The following is a 17,685-nucleotide window of genomic DNA, read 5'->3' on the forward strand; positions in this document are numbered from 1 at the left end:
CCCATTTACTTACTTAGTTTTGTCTTTTACGGCTTTTCAATGATATTTTGAAATTTTCAGTGTGAAAGTCGAAATGCTTTTTAAAAATGCATTTCTAAGTATTTTATTCTTTTCATGCTATTATAAATGGAATCACTTTCTTTTCTTAAAAAGAAATTTTAAGGGGCTGGAGATGTGGCTCAGCGGTAGCGCGCTCCCCTGGCATGCGTGCGGCCCGGGTTCGATCCTCAGCACCACATACCAACAAAGATGTTGTGTCCGCCGAGAACTAAAAAATAAATATTAAAAAAATTCTCTCTCTCTCTCCTCTCTCTCTCTCTTTAAAAAAAAAAAGAAATTTTAAGTTGTAGATGGACCCATGTCTTTATTTTATTTATTTTTATGTGGTACTGAGGATTGAACCCAGTGCCTCACATGTGCTAGGTAAGTGCTCTACCACTGAGCCACAGCCCCAGCCCTGAAAATGGAATTGCTTTTTAAATTTCATTTTAGAGTATTCATTAATAGTGTATGGACACACAATTGGTCTTTGTGTATCGCTCTTGTGCCCTGACACCTTGCAAAGTTCCTTATTAGCTTCACTCATTACTCTTTCTCATGTTCAAATTGTCCCAAATTTAGCAAATGGGATTTTCTTTGAGTTTTTTGTTTTATTTTCTTTTTGTTATGGCCCCATCACCGTTCTTTGATTTTTGGCATGATATCTCACAGAGTTATGGCATACTTTTGTTTCCAAGACTTGGAGTTAGCCATTTCTCCAAAGAGCCTTGGGCTCTTTTAGTAAGGAATGGTATTTAAATATCTGTAAATATTAAATATTGGCATCATCTGTGTTCATTACTAATGTGGTAACATTATATATATATATTTAAATTTATTCTTAAGTTTTAGGTGGATACAACATCTTTATTTTACATTTATGTGGTGCTCAGGATCTAACACAGTGCCTTGTGCATGCTAGGCAAGCACTCTCCCACTGAGCCACAACCCCAGGCCCCTAAAATTTTTTTTAATTTTAATTTTTTATTGTGGTACTGAGGATTGAACCCAGGGCCTTGTGCATGCTAAGCAATTGCTCTGCCACTGTACTTCATTGCTAGTGCTTTTTATTTTTATTTTGAGACAGTGTTTAGCTAAATTTCCCAGGCTGGACTTAAAATTGCCATCTTCCTGCTTTGGCCTTCCTAGAAGTTAGGGTTACAGGCAACACCACCACATCCCCCTATGCTTTTAAAATTTTAAGTTCAGATTGCTATTTCTAATTCAAACTTAAATATCACAGCATTTCCCCTGCCCTCTTTTACTTTATCTTACACTTAAAATCTTGTTTCCCGTTAACATTAATATATTTGTCATTTGCTTTATCCTGGTGCTGCTCCCCATCCCAGGATATGAATCAATTCATTGCATTCTTCAGAAATCAGGGAGACTACCTGTTTAAAAAAATTGCTAGTGACTGGGCATGGTGGTGCAGGCCTGTAATCCCAGCAGCTCAGAAAACTGAGGCAAGAGGATCACCCGTTCAAAGCAAGCCTCAGCAATTTAGTGGGCCCTAAGCAACTTAGTGAGACTCTGTCTCAAAAAAAAAATTTTTTTTAAAGGGCTGGGGAAGGTTGCTCAGTGGTTAAGCACCCCTGGGTTCAATCCCTAGAAAAACAACAACAAAAATTGCTAGTTCAGTAGTGTGCTTAGTGGCCTGGTGACTTAGCTGGTGCTCTCTCCTTGTCGTCTTAAAGACCAGTCGCATGTGGCTGACTGAAAGTTGGCTATTGCATTTTAATGTCCCATTTATTCCATCTTCCTCGAATTAAAATTAAGATATTCAAAATACACAACATCAACATCTTTTACTATATAGACCTAAATTTTATGTACTTTGTATATCTAATGAGTTAAAAGAACAGTGATTGACTTAGAAGACAATATCAATGTATGTGTAATAGAATACTGATATCCATAACTTGCAAAGAGTTCCTACGAATCAATAAAAGAGAAATTCAATGGAAAAAGTAGGTAAAAGATACGATCCAAGACAGATAATTCACAAAAGAAACACAAGGGGTAAGTGAGAGATTACTAAACCTTCCAATTAGGGAAGTATAAATAAAATGAAGAATTAAAAAATTATTTTAATAATTTAAACAGAGTCTCAAAAATTAAAGACTCCATAATTGTGAGATTATGAAGCAAAGGAAGAATGTCATATACTGGCATAGGACAGGTCACTTGATAAAGTCATTTTGGAGGGCCAAGTACCAGTATGTAGCAAAAATTCTAAAAATCACAGGCCCTTTGATCTTATAATTTCACTTCAAGGATTTTTTCCTACATACCCTATCCTTGTATACATAAGGATATCACTTGAAGTCTTGGTAAAACAGCAAGAACTGGAAGCAATCTAAGTATCTGATGATAAGGATATGGTTAAGTAATTAATAATTAATCACAGTCCAACCATATAAGTAATACTACACACTGTAATTATTTCCAGATGTACAATATAATGAAAAATATAAGCCATGTGTACATTATAATACCATTTATGTTAAAAATATTGTGTGTGTATGTGTGTATATAATAATTTCATAACTCAGGTCTATAAAATATGTAGAACTTTACATTACACAGCATGTCCATATTTCAAACACGTTTGCTCTAGCTATCTAAGACTTTTTAGTAAAATGACAGTTCAACCTATTCGAATATCCATCATAAGTTCTAACACATGGTAGATGTTCAGTATCTACTAGTATAAGAAAAAAAATAATACTCTATGAATGAGAATAAACCATAGTAAAATAAGGACTTTGGAATAAAATAAGCCTTGACTATAGATCTGCTGTGACAATAGATCTTGAAATGGGGTATAAAGCATGTTTCTAGGACAGACTTGTCCAATAGAACTTTCTGCAATTTTCTATAACTGTCTTGTCCAAAAAGTAGCTTCCATGTAGCTATTGAGCTCTTGAAATGTGGCTATTTCAGCTGAGGTACTCAATATTTAATGATTCAAATTAATTTCTATTTATTAATTTTACCTTGCAAGGGTCACATGGGTCTAGTGTATAGTGTATTGAACTATATAGCTCTAGAAGTTTTGATTTCTCTCACATATTTTGCACATGACTGCAGAAAGGGAGCAGGCCCTATGAAATGTGTGAAAAATTCATTACACAAGGGTAATATTAGAGTCATTGGAGTTAGCTATAGTCAGTGCCCTGGCTCATCTGGGAGGTGCACCAGGCTGGATGAGGCAACATCATGTTGTAAGGCAACATCAGCAGATTCACAGAGAGTGAGGAACTGTAACTCATTGGTAGGATAATAGGTGGCCCCTGAGGCTGGTCAACCAGAAGGAAACTAACTGCAAAGCTCTTTAGGGGAAAACTCGTGGCTGAGGGGCTGAGTGAACTGCCAGCCGGGCAGGACCACTTCCCTAGTCACCCAGTGGTTATGGATCCCTGGGCTCATAAAGTTTATGTGAAGGAAATAGAAAGCATGAAGACTGTGGAATTCTAGGAGAGTGTATTGACTTAATGCACATCACAGCTTCCCCCAACTCTGTCCAAAAGGATTCCCAAACTTGTGATCCTCCTGCCTCAGCCTCCTGAGTCCTTGGGATTATTGATGTGAGCCATTGTGCTCAGCTTCTGAAGGTTTAGACTGAGATATTATTTTGTGTTGGAAAGATGGTCCCCTTCCTTGTCTGTTTCCCTGTTGAATGGGTCTCTTCCAGAACCCCTTTTCTCTGAATATGTGGAGTTTAGCACACTGTATATTGTGTCTAATTATAAGAATCTGGATAGGTGCAGTCCTGTGCCAGCTAGAATCTGGAGGTGATCTACCAACATGTGCCAATTGTGTGTGCCTACTGCTCCTCCCGGCAAGAAGTGCAGTCTTGGACTTCTTTCTTAAAGAGCTGAGTCTGGAATGACTTGACTGATGAAATGTGCAGGAAGTAGTTTAAGGAGACCTTTGAGCTAAGGCTTTAAGAAAGCCTGGGGGCTTTGACTTCCTCTTTCTGGAACCTATCACCGTGTTGTGAGGAAGTTCATGCCACCACGTGGAGAAGAATCAAGACTCTTGGCTCAGCTCCCACCTTACAGGCAGACCACCTTGTTAAGTGTATGGGTGCCATTCCTCAAAGTGCCTTGAAGTTCCTAGAAGCAGAACTCCCAGCCCCCAGTAACCTCATCTGACACTACGTGGAAATGAGCTGCCTCCTCTAAGCCCTGCCCAACTTGCAAAACTGTCAACACATATGTGATTGTGGTCATTTTAAGCTCTTAAGTTTTGGTTTATTGGGCAGCAATAGGCAGTTGAAACAAGTTGTTTGGAAGCCCTGAGACATTTTACTGGAGCAGTTTTCCCTCTTCTCACATCCGGTACTGCCACTTGTCATGATTGGGGAGCTTTAGTAGGTATTGCTCTTTAATTTAGTGAACCTGGAGAACTTCAGCTTGAAAAATCCACTTAACATGGAGACTACTCTTCATCATTCCCAGCATTGCTAATCGTCCTGTGGGCACCCCCAATGGGACAACTGAAACGTGAAGCAACACTATTCTAGTGACTCCAGAGGAGTTTGGGATGCCTTTAGATTATCCAGTTTGGTTTATATTCGGGAATTTTCTGTAAGGGTGTGGAAGTAACAGGGCCACTCAGGCATACTGGGAGAGTCACATGTAAATCATGAAGTTTGAAGAATGTGATCTTTGTCAAAGATTCAAACCTTTTCATTGCTCTTTTGAGAGGCAAATGCTCATTTATTTATTCATTGAGGAAAAAGATGCTTTTTAATCTGTCACTTTCTCTGTAAATGGACATAGTATTATAACAAGCTACTACTTATTGAGCCCATTTGATCCTTTACGTGTAATAGTAAAACTTATCACAATTTTGAGGTAGTACTGTTTACCATTTTCATCTTACAGATGAAGAAACTGAGACAGAGAAGGTAAGCAAGTTGGTTGAGGTTGCACAGTTACTAAGCAGCAGAACCACGATTTTCCTGGCTCTGCCTTGCAGGGAAGTCTAGGCTTCTCTCCCGTCATACACATACACCATGTACAAATACACACACACAAATACTATGTCTCATTGATTTTGAGGACTGTCCTTTGCATCATTTTGTACCTAGGTTTGTAAAAACAATGACATGAGCAGAATTAATATTTTTTCCTTCTTTTTTCTCCTTGCCCAGTGAGCCAGACATACAAATAAGTAGGTTTATTTGATTTGAATTTTTGACATTTGAAAAGAAATTCCACACTGCTAATGCTCATGAATGTGCCTCAGGGTCCTTGAGCATTTCCACTCATATGAAGATCTTCTCTCAGGCTGCATTCTTTTCCCATGGCTCTAGGGATTGGCTCTCCACTGGATCTGCCTGGAGCATGTTGTAACTGTGGGAGCCACAGGCTCCCAGCCTTGTTTCAGCTCTGAGTTGGAGGAATGCCATGAAGTCACATGATGTTTGGACAAAAAGGTCAAGCCAAAGAATGTCCCTCTCATCTTTTCCTAACCAGTGAAGTTAAAGGGTTCAGCAGCTGGGTCCCACTAGGAGCAGATCAAATCCTCTGGATGTGCTAAGAAAATGAAAGTCAAGGTAAGTCTAAGCCAGGCCTCCTGGAGCTATTAACACTTAGCTGTATTTTAAAATAAGTTAGTGAGGACACGCAGGGAAATATGGTAGGAGAAGCTGGAAGGGAATTTCTAAGCCATCTGGTGAAGCCCTCTTTGTTTTTGGAAATGCAGGTGGCGGGGTGGTTAAAATAGTAAGTCAGGAGGAGAAGGGACATAACCAATTTCACAGGTAGTTTGGATAATCAACACTAGATACCAAATATTTTTACCCCTTTATCTTGAGGCTTAACCACAAAATCAGAGGGAAATGCTTGTCTAGGGTATTAGTTGGTGTTATATCACCACTATTCTTCTTCTTCTTTGTCTTCTTTTTTTTTTTTTTTTTTTCTTTTTGTACCAGGGATTGAACAAAGGGATATTTAACCAGTGAGCCACACCCCCAGCCCATTTTCCTTTTTGATTTTTTATTTCAAGATAGGTTCTTTCCAGGCATGGTGGCACACACCTGCAATCCCAGCTGCTCTGGAGGCTGAGGCTCAGCAAAAAGCAAGGTGCTAAGCAACTCAATGAGACCCTGTCTCTAAATAAACTAGAAATCGGGCTGGGGATATGGCTCAGTGGTTGAGTTCCCCTGAGTTTAATCCCCATTACCTGCCCGCCCCCCAAAAAAAGATAAGTTGCTTAGGGCCTTGTTAAATTGCAGAGGCTGGCTTTGAACTTTCAATCCTCTTGCCCCAGCCTCCTGAGCCATGGGATTACATTGTACCACCATGCCTGTCTATAACCACTATTCTTGAGTAGCTTTGTTAAGGAAATAATTTGTTCTAAAGGCCTATTATTTTACTCTGGATGCCTTAGAGAGCAATGGTTGGTAGTAGAAGAAAATTCAGCTTATCTCTGAGTTTTGTGTTCTTAGCCACAGAAATTGGAGTAATACAACAGTTCACCCATTTAACAATTCTATGTTGTTTCTAGTTTTTAACTATCACAAATAAAGCTGCTATAAACATTCATGTATAGGTTTTTATGTGAATGTGTTTTCATTTTTCTGGGATAAGTTCCCAAGGGTGCAGTTGCTGAATCCTGTGGCAGTTGTGAGCTCAGCTTTTATTAGAGACTCTTTTTCAGACTGGCTATACTGTTTCAATTCCTACCAGTAATGTATGAGTGATCCAGTTTCTGTCTCTGCAAGTTTGCCAGCATTTGGGGTCTATTACTGTTTTTCAGTTTAGTCATTCTGATAGGTGTATATCTAATTGAGGTTCTAATTTGTATTTCCCTAGTGGCTAATGATGCTGAATTTTTTTCATATGCTTTTGTGCCATTTGTGTATCCTCTTCAGTGAAATATCTGCTCATTTCTTTTGCACATTTTCTAATTGGAGTTTTTATTACATGGTGTGTATATATATATATATATATATATATATATATACACACACACACACATATATATATGTATATATATAAATATACATACATATACATATGTAGACATATATTCTAAATACTAGTCCTTTGTTAGATATGTGGTTTCTAAGATTTTGCACAGTCTGTAACTTGTAACTTGTTTCTTTGTCCTCTTGACAGGGCCTTTCACAGAACAGATACAATTTTGATAAGGTCTAACATATCTATTTTTCTTCTTGTGGACTGTACTTTTGGCAAGAAGTCTAAGAACTCTTTGTATACTTCTAGAAGATTTCTTCTGTTTCTTTCTGAAACTTTTGTAAACTTACCGTTTATAGTTAAGTCCACAATCCATTTTGACTTGATTTTTGTATAAGGTGTGAGGTTTAGGTTGGGACTATTTATTTATTTTGCCTTTGAAAGTCCAATATACTAGGATCATTTGTTGAAAAAGCTATCTTTCTTCTATTGAATTGTTTTCAAACCTTTGTCAAAAATTAGTTGGGCATATTTCTCAGGCTGTATTTCTGGGTTCCTTATTCTGTTGCATTAATCTTTGTGTCTATCCCTCTGTGAATCCCACACTGTTTTGATAAATGAAACTTTACTGTAGGACTTAGTATTGGGTAGAGTGATTCTACTTCATGTTCTATACACACAAAACTGTTCCCTTTGGGGGCTGATGATATAGCTTAGTAGAGTGATTGCCTTGCATGCACAAGTCCTGGGTTCAATCCCCAACATCTCTCTCTCTCTCTCTCTCTCTCTCTCTCTCTCTCTCTCTCTCTCTCACACACACACACACACACACATACACACACACACACACAAAGCCAAAACTGCTCCATTTTTCTCAACCACTTGAAGGTAAGTTAAATGCACTATGCCCCTTTAGTCTGAAATAGCTTAGTGTGTCTTCTAAAAATAGGAATATTTTATTAAATAACCACAGGGTAGTTATAAACTTTAACAAATTTATCATTAATAAACATCTATTCTACCATCCATACTTAATTTTTAAAATTAGCCTAGTTAATGTATGAAGACTTAACTTTGGAGACGAACTTTGGAAACTTAAAAAATTAAAAAATAAAACACAACTCCAATATAGAGTCCAGCCTAGGGTCAGGTATTGTATGTAGTTGCCATGTCTCTTCAGCCTTCTTTGAAGTAGAACATATTCACAATCATTATCTTTTATGACATCAATACTTTTGAACACTATAGCATCCCCTCTTTTCTTTTTCTTTTTGTGTTTTTCCTGGTCCTAGGAATTAAGCCCAGGGGCACTCCACCACTGAGCTTCATCCCTAGACATTTTTATTTTGAGACAAGGTCTTGCTAAGATGCCCAGACTGGCCTTAAACTTGAGATCCTCCTGCTTCAGGCTCCTGAGTAGCTGGAATTACAGGCATAGGCCATAGCATCCAGTCACCCTCCACCCCATCCCTTATAATAGTATAGTCCTCATTTTTGGTTTATCTGATGTTTCCTCATGATTAGATTGAGATTGTTCTTTTTTAAAATTTTTAACAGCTGTTGTTTTCTTTTATTATTATTATTTTTAGTTGTAGATGGACAACTATTTTCTTTTTAAATTGATTTTATTTTTTAAATACGTGGAAGTGGAAAACATTACCATTCCTATTACACATATAGAGCACAATTTTTCATATCTGTTTGTATATAAAGTATGTTCACATCAATTCATGTCTTCATACATGTACTTTGGATAATGATGTCTATCACATTCCACTATCATTGCTAACCACCTGCCCCCATCCTTCCCCTCCCACCCCTCTGCCCTATCTAGAGTTCCTCTATTCATCCCATGCTCCCCCTCCCCCTCCCTACCCCATATATATATATATATATATATATATGGAGTCACCTTATATCAGAGAAAACATTCGGCATTTGTTTTTTTTTTTTTTTTGGATTATTTTCTTAGCATTATTTTCTCCAACACCATCCATTTACCTGCAAATGCTATAATTTTAATTCTCTTTTATTGCTGAGTCATTATTCCATTGTGTATATGTGCCACATTTAAAAAAAAAATTCATCTACTGAGGGGCATCTAGGTTGGTTCCACAGTTTAGCTATTGTGAATTGTGCTGCTATAAACCTTGATGTGGCTGTGTTCCTGTAGTATGCTGTTTTTAAGTCCTTTGGGTATAGACTGAGGAGTGGGATAGCTGGGTCAAATGGTGGTTCCGTTCCCGGTTTTCCAAGGAATCTTCATACTGCTTTCCACTTTGGCTACACCAATTTGCAGTCCCACCAGCAATGTCTGAGTGTGCATTTATTGTTGTTTGTCTTCATAATAGATGCCATTCTTACTGGAATGAGATGATATCTTAGAGTAGTTTTGATTTGCATTTCTCTACTTGCGAGAGATGATGAACATTTTTTTGTATATTTGTAATTGATTGTATATCCTCTTCTGAGAAGTGTCTGTTCATGTCCTTGACCCATTTATTGATTGGGTTATTTGTTATTTTGGTGCTTGGACAACTATTTTCATGTGGTGCTGGGGCTCGAACCCAGTGCCTCACACATGTTAGGCAAGCACTCTACCACTGAGCTGTAACCCCAGCCCAGGAGATTGTTCTTTTTTGGCCAGAATTCTCCATAGGCAACATGTCTTCCTCAATGTATTACATCTGGGCGCATTCAATTTTCATCTGCCTCCGTTGGTGATTTTAAATTTGACCACCTAGTGAAGCTCTTGTCTGATATTCAATTGTTTGGACCTATAAAAATGGCAATTATATGATGTGACCCAACATTTAACTTTTTAAAAACATTTGTTCTTTTTAGGCTGGGATTGTGGCTCAGTAGTAGAGTGCTTGCCTAGCATGTGTGAGGTACTGGTTTCCACCCTCAGCACCATATAAAAATAAATAAAGATGAATTTTTTTTTCTTTTTAGATATACATGTCAGTAGAATGTATTTTGACATATATATATACATATATATATATATGGAGTACAGCTTTTTATTCTTGTAGTTGTACATGATGTGGAGTTACTCTGACCATGTATTCATATATGAACATAGGAAAGTTATGTCTGATTCAATCTACTGTCTTTCCTATCCCCATCTCTTATCCCTTCACTTCATTCCCCTTTGTCTAATCCAATGAACTTCTATTCTAACCTCCCTCCCCTTATTGTATGTTACCATCCACATATTGAAGAGAACATTTGGCCTTTGGATTTTGGGGACTGGCTTATTTTCACTTAGCATGATAATCTCCAGTTCCGTGCATTTACCATCAAATGCCATGATTTCATTATTCTTTATGGCTGAGTAACATTCCATTGGTGTGTGTGTGTGAGTATATATAAATAACATGTTCTGTATCCATTCATCTGTTGAAGGGTACCTAGGTTAGTTTCATAGCTTTACTATTGTGAATTGAGCTGCTATAAACATTGATGTGGCTGCATCTCTATAGTATGCTGATTTTAATTCTTTTGGATATATATGCCCGGAGTGGGATAACTGGGTCAAATGATGGTTCCATTCCCAGTGTTCTAAGGAATCTTTACACTGCTTTCCATAGTGGTTGCACCAATTTGCAATTCACTGGCAGTGTATGAGTGTGCCTTTCCCTCCACATCCTTGCCAACATTTATTGTTATTTGTATTCTTGATAATTGGCATTCTTCCTGGAATAAGATGAAATCTCAGTGGAGTTTTAATTTGTATTTCTCTAATTACAAGAGACATTTAACTGTTATGGAGGTTTTAGATGTGTAATTTGCCCTCTTATGCAGTTTCCCAATCTGTGAGGTTAAGTGTTAATTGTTTCACTTCCCTGAAAATACCATTGGCACACGAAAAACACTCCCAAAATACTAGCTATTATTATTGCAGCCTGGCAGTGTCGTCGTTTTGATCCTACCCCCCTCCCCTGCCCTGCAGTCCCTCCCAAATAGGAGCCGAATCTCAGCAGAGATAAGTAGTGATCATGGGGTGGGTGGCGCCTCAGCTCTGCTATTTCAGTTTCCCCATCTGCAAAATAGGGAATACCTCTCACTGCACTGGGTGAGGTTTAATGGTATGTATGTAAAAGTGGCTGGACATATGTTCTCAAAAAATCATGGATAATTCATAATTTGTTATATGAAGAAAACAGGAATATCTATCAGTCCCCTCCCCCCTTATTTCTAACGTGTTGATTCATTCTGAGATAGTAGTAAGCTGTGAAAAAGATGGGGGAGGCGGGGGGGGGTGGGGGAAGAGAGAGAGATAGAGATAGAGATAGAGATAGAGATAGAGATAGAGAGAGAGAGAGAGAGAGAGAGAGAGAGCATCATTTAGCCCCGTGTGATCTCTCTGGACAGAGCTTCGATTTCATCGTATGTGGTAAGGGAATAAAAATTAGTGCACACTCCACAGGTTTACTGTGAGAATTAACGATGCCTGGCTGTACTTGGGCACCGAGTGAAGGGCTTGTGACTTCAGCCTGCACCTGTTCAGTGCTCGCAGGGCGAGCGCGGCGCAGCGCGACCCGCCGCCCGCCCCGCCGCCTCCTGCGGGTTCAGTTTTCCCCTCCGCAAGCTCCTCCCCCCACTGGCCGCGTCCACCCGGGCGGAGGCCGGGCACCTGGCAGACGCTCGGCGGCGGTGACAGAGAGCGGTGACCCTCGGGCCGAGGCGGCGGCAGTGGGGGAGGGGCGCTGGCGCACCGATGGGCGCGACTGAGAAAAGAGGCCAGAAGAGCCGGAGGCTGTTTTCGTCGCTGCGGCAGTGGAAGGCGACCCGGGGGCTCTGGAGGACGCGCTGGGCTCGCGAGGCGGCGCTCGGTGAGTGTGGGCGCGGTCGGCGGGGACCTGTTACCAGCCCGCGCCGGCCTCCAGCTGCTGGGCGCCGCGGTGGCTCGGCGGCCGGGGCCGCCTGTGTTAGCGGCCCTGGATCCGCAGGTAGGTGACGGGGCCTGGATACCCGGGAGACCCCCCACGTCGACCCTCGGTGGGCTGCGGGGACAAGATCACTCAGGAGCTCCTTGGGGGACCTCGGTGAAGCGCAGGGTCGGTTCCAGCACGTCTCCCCCACGCGCCTAGACCTTCGTGTCTGTCCGTTTGGCTTTGCACAGAGGGAATGCAGGCCAGGCGATCTTTCTCAGGTTTGCATCCCCGTGGCCGGTCCCCCCACACCTGGCCCCGAGCCTGCAATGCAGTACCGTTGGGGGACTTCATCTGAAAGCAAGGTCCTCCCCATCGGGACTCAACCTCCCCATTTTCTAATCCGTCTGCGGACACTCCCGGGTTACCTCCTAAACTCTAGCCACGATAAACTACTTTCCAAGCACACTTCATCCTGTCCTCACTAAGGCCTTAATTCGCTTCCGTAGAGTCACTGACTCACTCCATCCATTCATTCCACAATTTGTATGGAGTCCCTCTCTCTGCTGGGGCCCGAAGGGAACAAAATATCAAGCCTCCTCCTTGTGGAACTGCTTCTAGAGATGGCAGTCATTCCACACCTAAAACAGACACACCCCTCATCTCGCAGGGCTGTGAGTAATTGGGAGGAATGAAGCTGGGAGAGGGAAAGGAAGGTGCACTGGAAGCCCCCCTAAAGTAGTGCCATCCAGTGGAGACCTGAGCCTGACTGGGTTCTTCTGGCAGACAGCCAGAGGAGTGCTTCCTTGCCTGGGGGAATAACTTGTGGAGTGGTTTCCTGGAGCCCAGCAAGGGGAAGGAGGGACACAAGAGTGGACGCAAGGCCCCTCCCTGCAGGCCAGGGGAAAGTGTGGGGAGTTTATTCTAAGTGAGCTGGGAAGTGATCAAGCAAGGAAATGACATGCTGGCTGGCTCTGACTTCTCTCTTTCTGCAATGGCATGCCCTCATTGCTCAGCCTGACTGCTTCCTCATCCTCTGCCAAGACTAGTCAGATGTCATCATCTCCCTGAAGCTTTTCCTGAGGTTCCTGCCACCTGTAACCTCTCCTTTAGAATTTCATCACCTCTAGGGCATTTGTCACTTCATCTGGTATTTTGGCTGTCAAAAGCGAATTCATCTTTTCTTCTCCCACTAGGCTAAGTGCAGGGCTTGGCACTTTGTAGACACCTGCACAGCACTGGCTTGTGTGTGGGGAGATGGGGGGAATTTTGTCTGTTTTCATCATTCAAAGATGCTTGCTCTGAGAGGCTGACATGCCTTGATTTCTAAAATGGCTGACCTGATCTAGGGCAGAAACCAGATGGCACCTGGGTCCTGTCACTGAAAGAGTCACCTCCACCCCTTTGTTCTGAGGATTGAATGCATGAATGAATCCAATGAATTAATAGTTATAAGGTGCTGGCACATGGTAAGAATAAATTTGACAAAGACCAGTAATAGTTACCTTTTTTTCAAATATTTTTTTATTGCACTGGAAACAAACTTTTTCTGGTAGTGTAGTTAGGGAGATTATGTAGGTTGAAATTGTCATCTTGCTTGACTTTCAAGGTATGTGTTCCTACTTTTAGACAGTTTGCCAGTAAAATTTCCTCCTGTCGTCAAGAGCTGTTGCTGAACCCTAGGGCTGAAGACTGAGAACTCTTTTTCTTTAACTTGGTTGAGATTGGGGATTGCAACAGGTATTCCTTGAAAGACAATTGCATACAGAGTGTGGTTCCAGGAATTGTATGAATGTTTACAAAAGAGGAGTAAAGGATATTGCCACTATAGTAATGAGTTAGAATAAGTGTTCTAGTTTTTAAATTTATGAACCAAGTCTATACTACATGCACAGCATCCTCTACTCTCTGTTTCTCTGTTCCTGTCCTAGGAGCTCACCCACTGCTTCCAAGTACAGTTCTTAGGTGGGATTTTATCTGTTTCCTACATTTTTCTACTATTTATTTCTCTTCCTTTCCCCAGGACACTCTGTGGATAAGGCCATTATAATATCTTCTATTAAAGGATACTTTATAGAGTAGTTTAACTACAAGATCTTTCTCAGATCTTGATAATACCCCTGGAAGGAGAGAGGGCAGATATTACTTATTTCCCTCATTTTATACCCCAAGGAAGGTGAATCTAGAGACACTGAGTGGCATGTAGGCAGTCACGTGACTAGTGAGTGTCTGACTACCTGTGAATTACCCTATCACATCTCCCTGAGCAAAATAAATATATTTTAGTGTCTATATTCATGGGGGACCAAAGTAAAACTAATATGTATTGTGTAGTGAAAGAAATCTATATCCTAATTATATTTGATATTTTCAAGAGTGGCCTGAATTTCTTACGATGATATCAATATCACTTTGGGCTTCCAGAATCATAGCTTTGATGTTAGACTGTGATTATAATATGACACTAACATGTGGCACACTAATAAGCTGTGTGATCTTAGCCAGGATACTTGTTATGGTTTAGATAACAAGTAATATGTTATCTTGTTATCTAAACCATAACAAGTAATAACATATTATTATATGTTAATAATAATATGTTATTACTTGTTATTATTAAGTAATAACATATTATTACTTAATATGAAGTGTTCCCCAAAGACTCATGTGTTGATGGCATGTATGGTCCCCAATGCAACATTGTTCAGAGGTGGAGACTTTGGAAATTGATTATAGTATCACCCTGTCTTCCACAGAAAATTTTAATTAAGCTTCTCCAGAAGTCTTCACCATAATTGATCTTAGGACTATCAGCACAAGAATCTCTACAGAAGAGTTCAGTGTCATTAACTACTTATTTCCTGTTGCTCTATCTTACTTGACTTTGCTTGGAAGCGATCAGCACTCCAGGTGCTGAACACCCCTTTACCAGGTTTTTTTTTTTTAGTTGTAGATAGACACAATACCTTTATTATTTTATTATTTTTATGTGGTGCTGAGGATGAACCCAGGTCCTCACATGTCCTAGGCAAGTGCTCTACCACTGAGCCACAACCCAGCCCCTTTTACTAGTTTTTCACAAACATTTATGGACTATTTAATATAAATAACATATATAATAGAAGTGTGCTTGCAAATGCAGAGTGTGATAAGAAAAACATTCTTTTAACTAGGTCTCTGGTCTTGGGCTGGAGATTCACAGAGGTGTTTACATTTCAAAGAGAAGAAGTTAATAATTGGGCTCCATAGTAACAGCTAGCAGGGGGAGAAAAGTAAAAGGAGAGCTTCTCAGACACTGTCCTTGAAGGGTTAACTTGCCTAGAACAGTGAAAGAAAATGCTGCTTTTGTGTGATCTTCTGCAGACTGTGAACTTCTGATCCACTCCTCTTACGTGCTGGGTATAAAGTTCCAAAACTGCCTGAATTCCGATGGACGGAGTTCAGGGGAATCCATTGATTACAGTGAAAGCTCTGCCCTCTGAATCTGGCTATAGCCCAATAAATCTGCTTCCGGTTCCTATTTGGTGTCTTGCCTGTCTATTCTCTGCAACAGGATCACAAGGGCTATGGCCTCATGAATGGCTTAATCCATTGAGGGATTCATAGCTGATGGCATTATTGGGAGGTGATAAAAACTGCAGGAGGTGGGGCATTTTTGGAGGGAATTGGTCCTTGGGGGTGTGTCTTTGGGGACTATATCTTGTCCGTAACAGGTACCCCTCTCTACTTCCTGGACTATGAGGTGAGCAGCTTTGCTCTGCAACACCTTGGCACCAGGACATACTGCTTTGCCTGATCACAGGCCTAGAAGGAATGGAGCCAGCTGACTATGGACTAGAACCTCTGAAACAATAAGCTAAAATAAATCTTTCCTCCTTTAAGTTGTTTGTCAGGTATTTGGGTCCCAGTGACAAAAAGTTAACATAGTACTTAATCTTTTTAAAACTTAATTACTTATCATCTATAAAACGGGGATGAAGATTTGTATGTCATGTTACTATGATGATTAAATGAGTTCCTAACACATAGAGACTCACAAAGGGCTGGTTGTTATTTTTATGTATTTGAGTCCAGGTCTTTGACGATATGATTGCTCCCCAAATATGGTTAGTTATAGAACTGGAAAGTTCAGTGAGCAATGGGAAAGATCATAGCTGGAGGATATTTGGGGACAGCTAAATCCTTTGGGTAAAGCAAAAGTTCTTCTTCACCAGCATCCTTCTTTCTCTCATCTTCCACCCCTCACAACACAGATAAGGCTGCAGATAAGAAGGACCATGGCTTCTAGGGACTCTTGGCATCTTTTCATCCTAATGCTCTGTCCTGTACAGAGTAGATATTCAATAAATATGTTCAGAATGAATGAATTATTTCACTCCTCTATAGCTCGAACGAGAATGAGTCTGAACATTTGTGACTATAGCTATAGTATTAATACCTAGGAGGACAATTACTGGATCAGAGGACATATTCTTTTTCTTCTTAAGTTTGGGATATTAACAAGTAAATATCCATACGTTCATGCTATTTTAGTTCTTATCAGCAATGTGTGAGATTCATGATTTCATTGCTAGACTTTAAAAAAAATCTATGGGTGCTTTATAATTATACATAATAGTGGGATTCATTATGCCATATTTGTACATGCACGTAACATAATTTGATCAATTCATTCCCCAGTACCTTCCCTTTTCTTCCCCTCTTCCCTCCCCGTGATGTGGTTTATTCCACTCTACTCTCTCCATTCCACAATTATTATTTTAATTACTTCATTATCACAATATATTTACACATATGAACCATTGTGTTATATTTGTACGTGGACATAGCATAATTTGGTAGATTTCATTCCTGAGAACTTCCCCATGCTTTCTCTTCCCCCTCCCCTTTTTGAGTCCTTTCTTCTACTCTATTCGTCTCTTTTCTTTTGTTTCATGAGATCCCCCTCTTTTAATTCACATTTTTCCCTCTTTCTCTAGCTTCTGCATGTGCTTCTGAGTCTGGCTTATTTCACTTAGCATGATGTTCTCCAGTTCCATCTATTTATCTGTTGCTAGATTTTTTAGTGCTTGCCAATTTGATGGGTGTGGAATGTATACTTATTTTATGTTGATTTCCTTGATGAATAATGAAGCTGAGTGTCTTTTCTTGTCTCTTTACCTGAATATTGGCTATGCTTATGAGAACCTCTATGAAAAGCTTGTTCATATCTTTTCCTAATCTTTTATTTGGTAGTTTTTTTTTCCTGTAAGTATTTTCTTTTAATTTTTATTTGTTTAAATTTCAAAACAATCCACTCATGGGAGTTTCCATGATATCAGTTATATGAAAGCACAAATAAATTACTTTACAAGGTACCATTAAGCTTGTCTTCAGTAGTTTTTCTAATCTATTTATAGGACTTCTTTACATATTCTAGATGCTAGTCATTTATTTGATTTAGATGTCAAAACAGCTTAAAAAAATCTACCATATAAGTAGTTCTGAATGGGAATAGGCAAGCTGTGCTGGGTGGAATTAGCCCTTCAAATGCATCTGTTCTTTCCAGAGAATGCTATTTTAGTCAAATATCAAAGCTTTTACAGAAAAGGGAGTGAAAATACTTTGTGATCAGTAGACTTTGCTAGTCCCAGAAATATTGTTGATAATTGACCCTGAATTCCTCCCAGGAGAAATTACCTTATCCAGACCCTCCTGGGGCAAGGAGTTCTGGCCTGAGCTATGATCAGCCCTGGGAAAACACAGCTGGAACTAGAGTCAGGCTCCATTAACAGGAAGTACTTTCTAGGACAGGTTAGTTGGAGAGGAGCACAGAACCCTTGCCAGGTAATTGG

The 17,685-nt window shown here is 40.1% G+C and overlaps 1 protein-coding gene across 2 annotated transcripts in view; it reads left to right on the plus strand.

Annotated features, from left to right (window-relative positions):
* Positions 1-11,639: 11,639 nt before the first annotated feature.
* The window catches only part of Dnajc6 (DnaJ heat shock protein family (Hsp40) member C6), a 159,980-nt gene continuing 153,934 nt past the window's right edge, over positions 11,640-17,685 (plus strand). Inside the window, exon 1 of one of the 2 annotated variants that reach the window (XM_026411021.2) lies at positions 11,640-11,812. In XM_026411021.2, coding sequence (XP_026266806.1) covers positions 11,698-11,812 — 115 coding nt within the window. In that variant the 5' untranslated portion in view covers positions 11,640-11,697. The remainder of the gene's footprint in view (positions 11,813-17,685) is intronic. The other variant, XM_077790976.1, reaches the window with a different exon arrangement.

Source organism: Urocitellus parryii, chromosome 11, assembly GCF_045843805.1.
Source record: "Urocitellus parryii isolate mUroPar1 chromosome 11, mUroPar1.hap1, whole genome shotgun sequence".
Classification (NCBI taxonomy): Eukaryota; Metazoa; Chordata; class Mammalia; order Rodentia; family Sciuridae; genus Urocitellus; species Urocitellus parryii.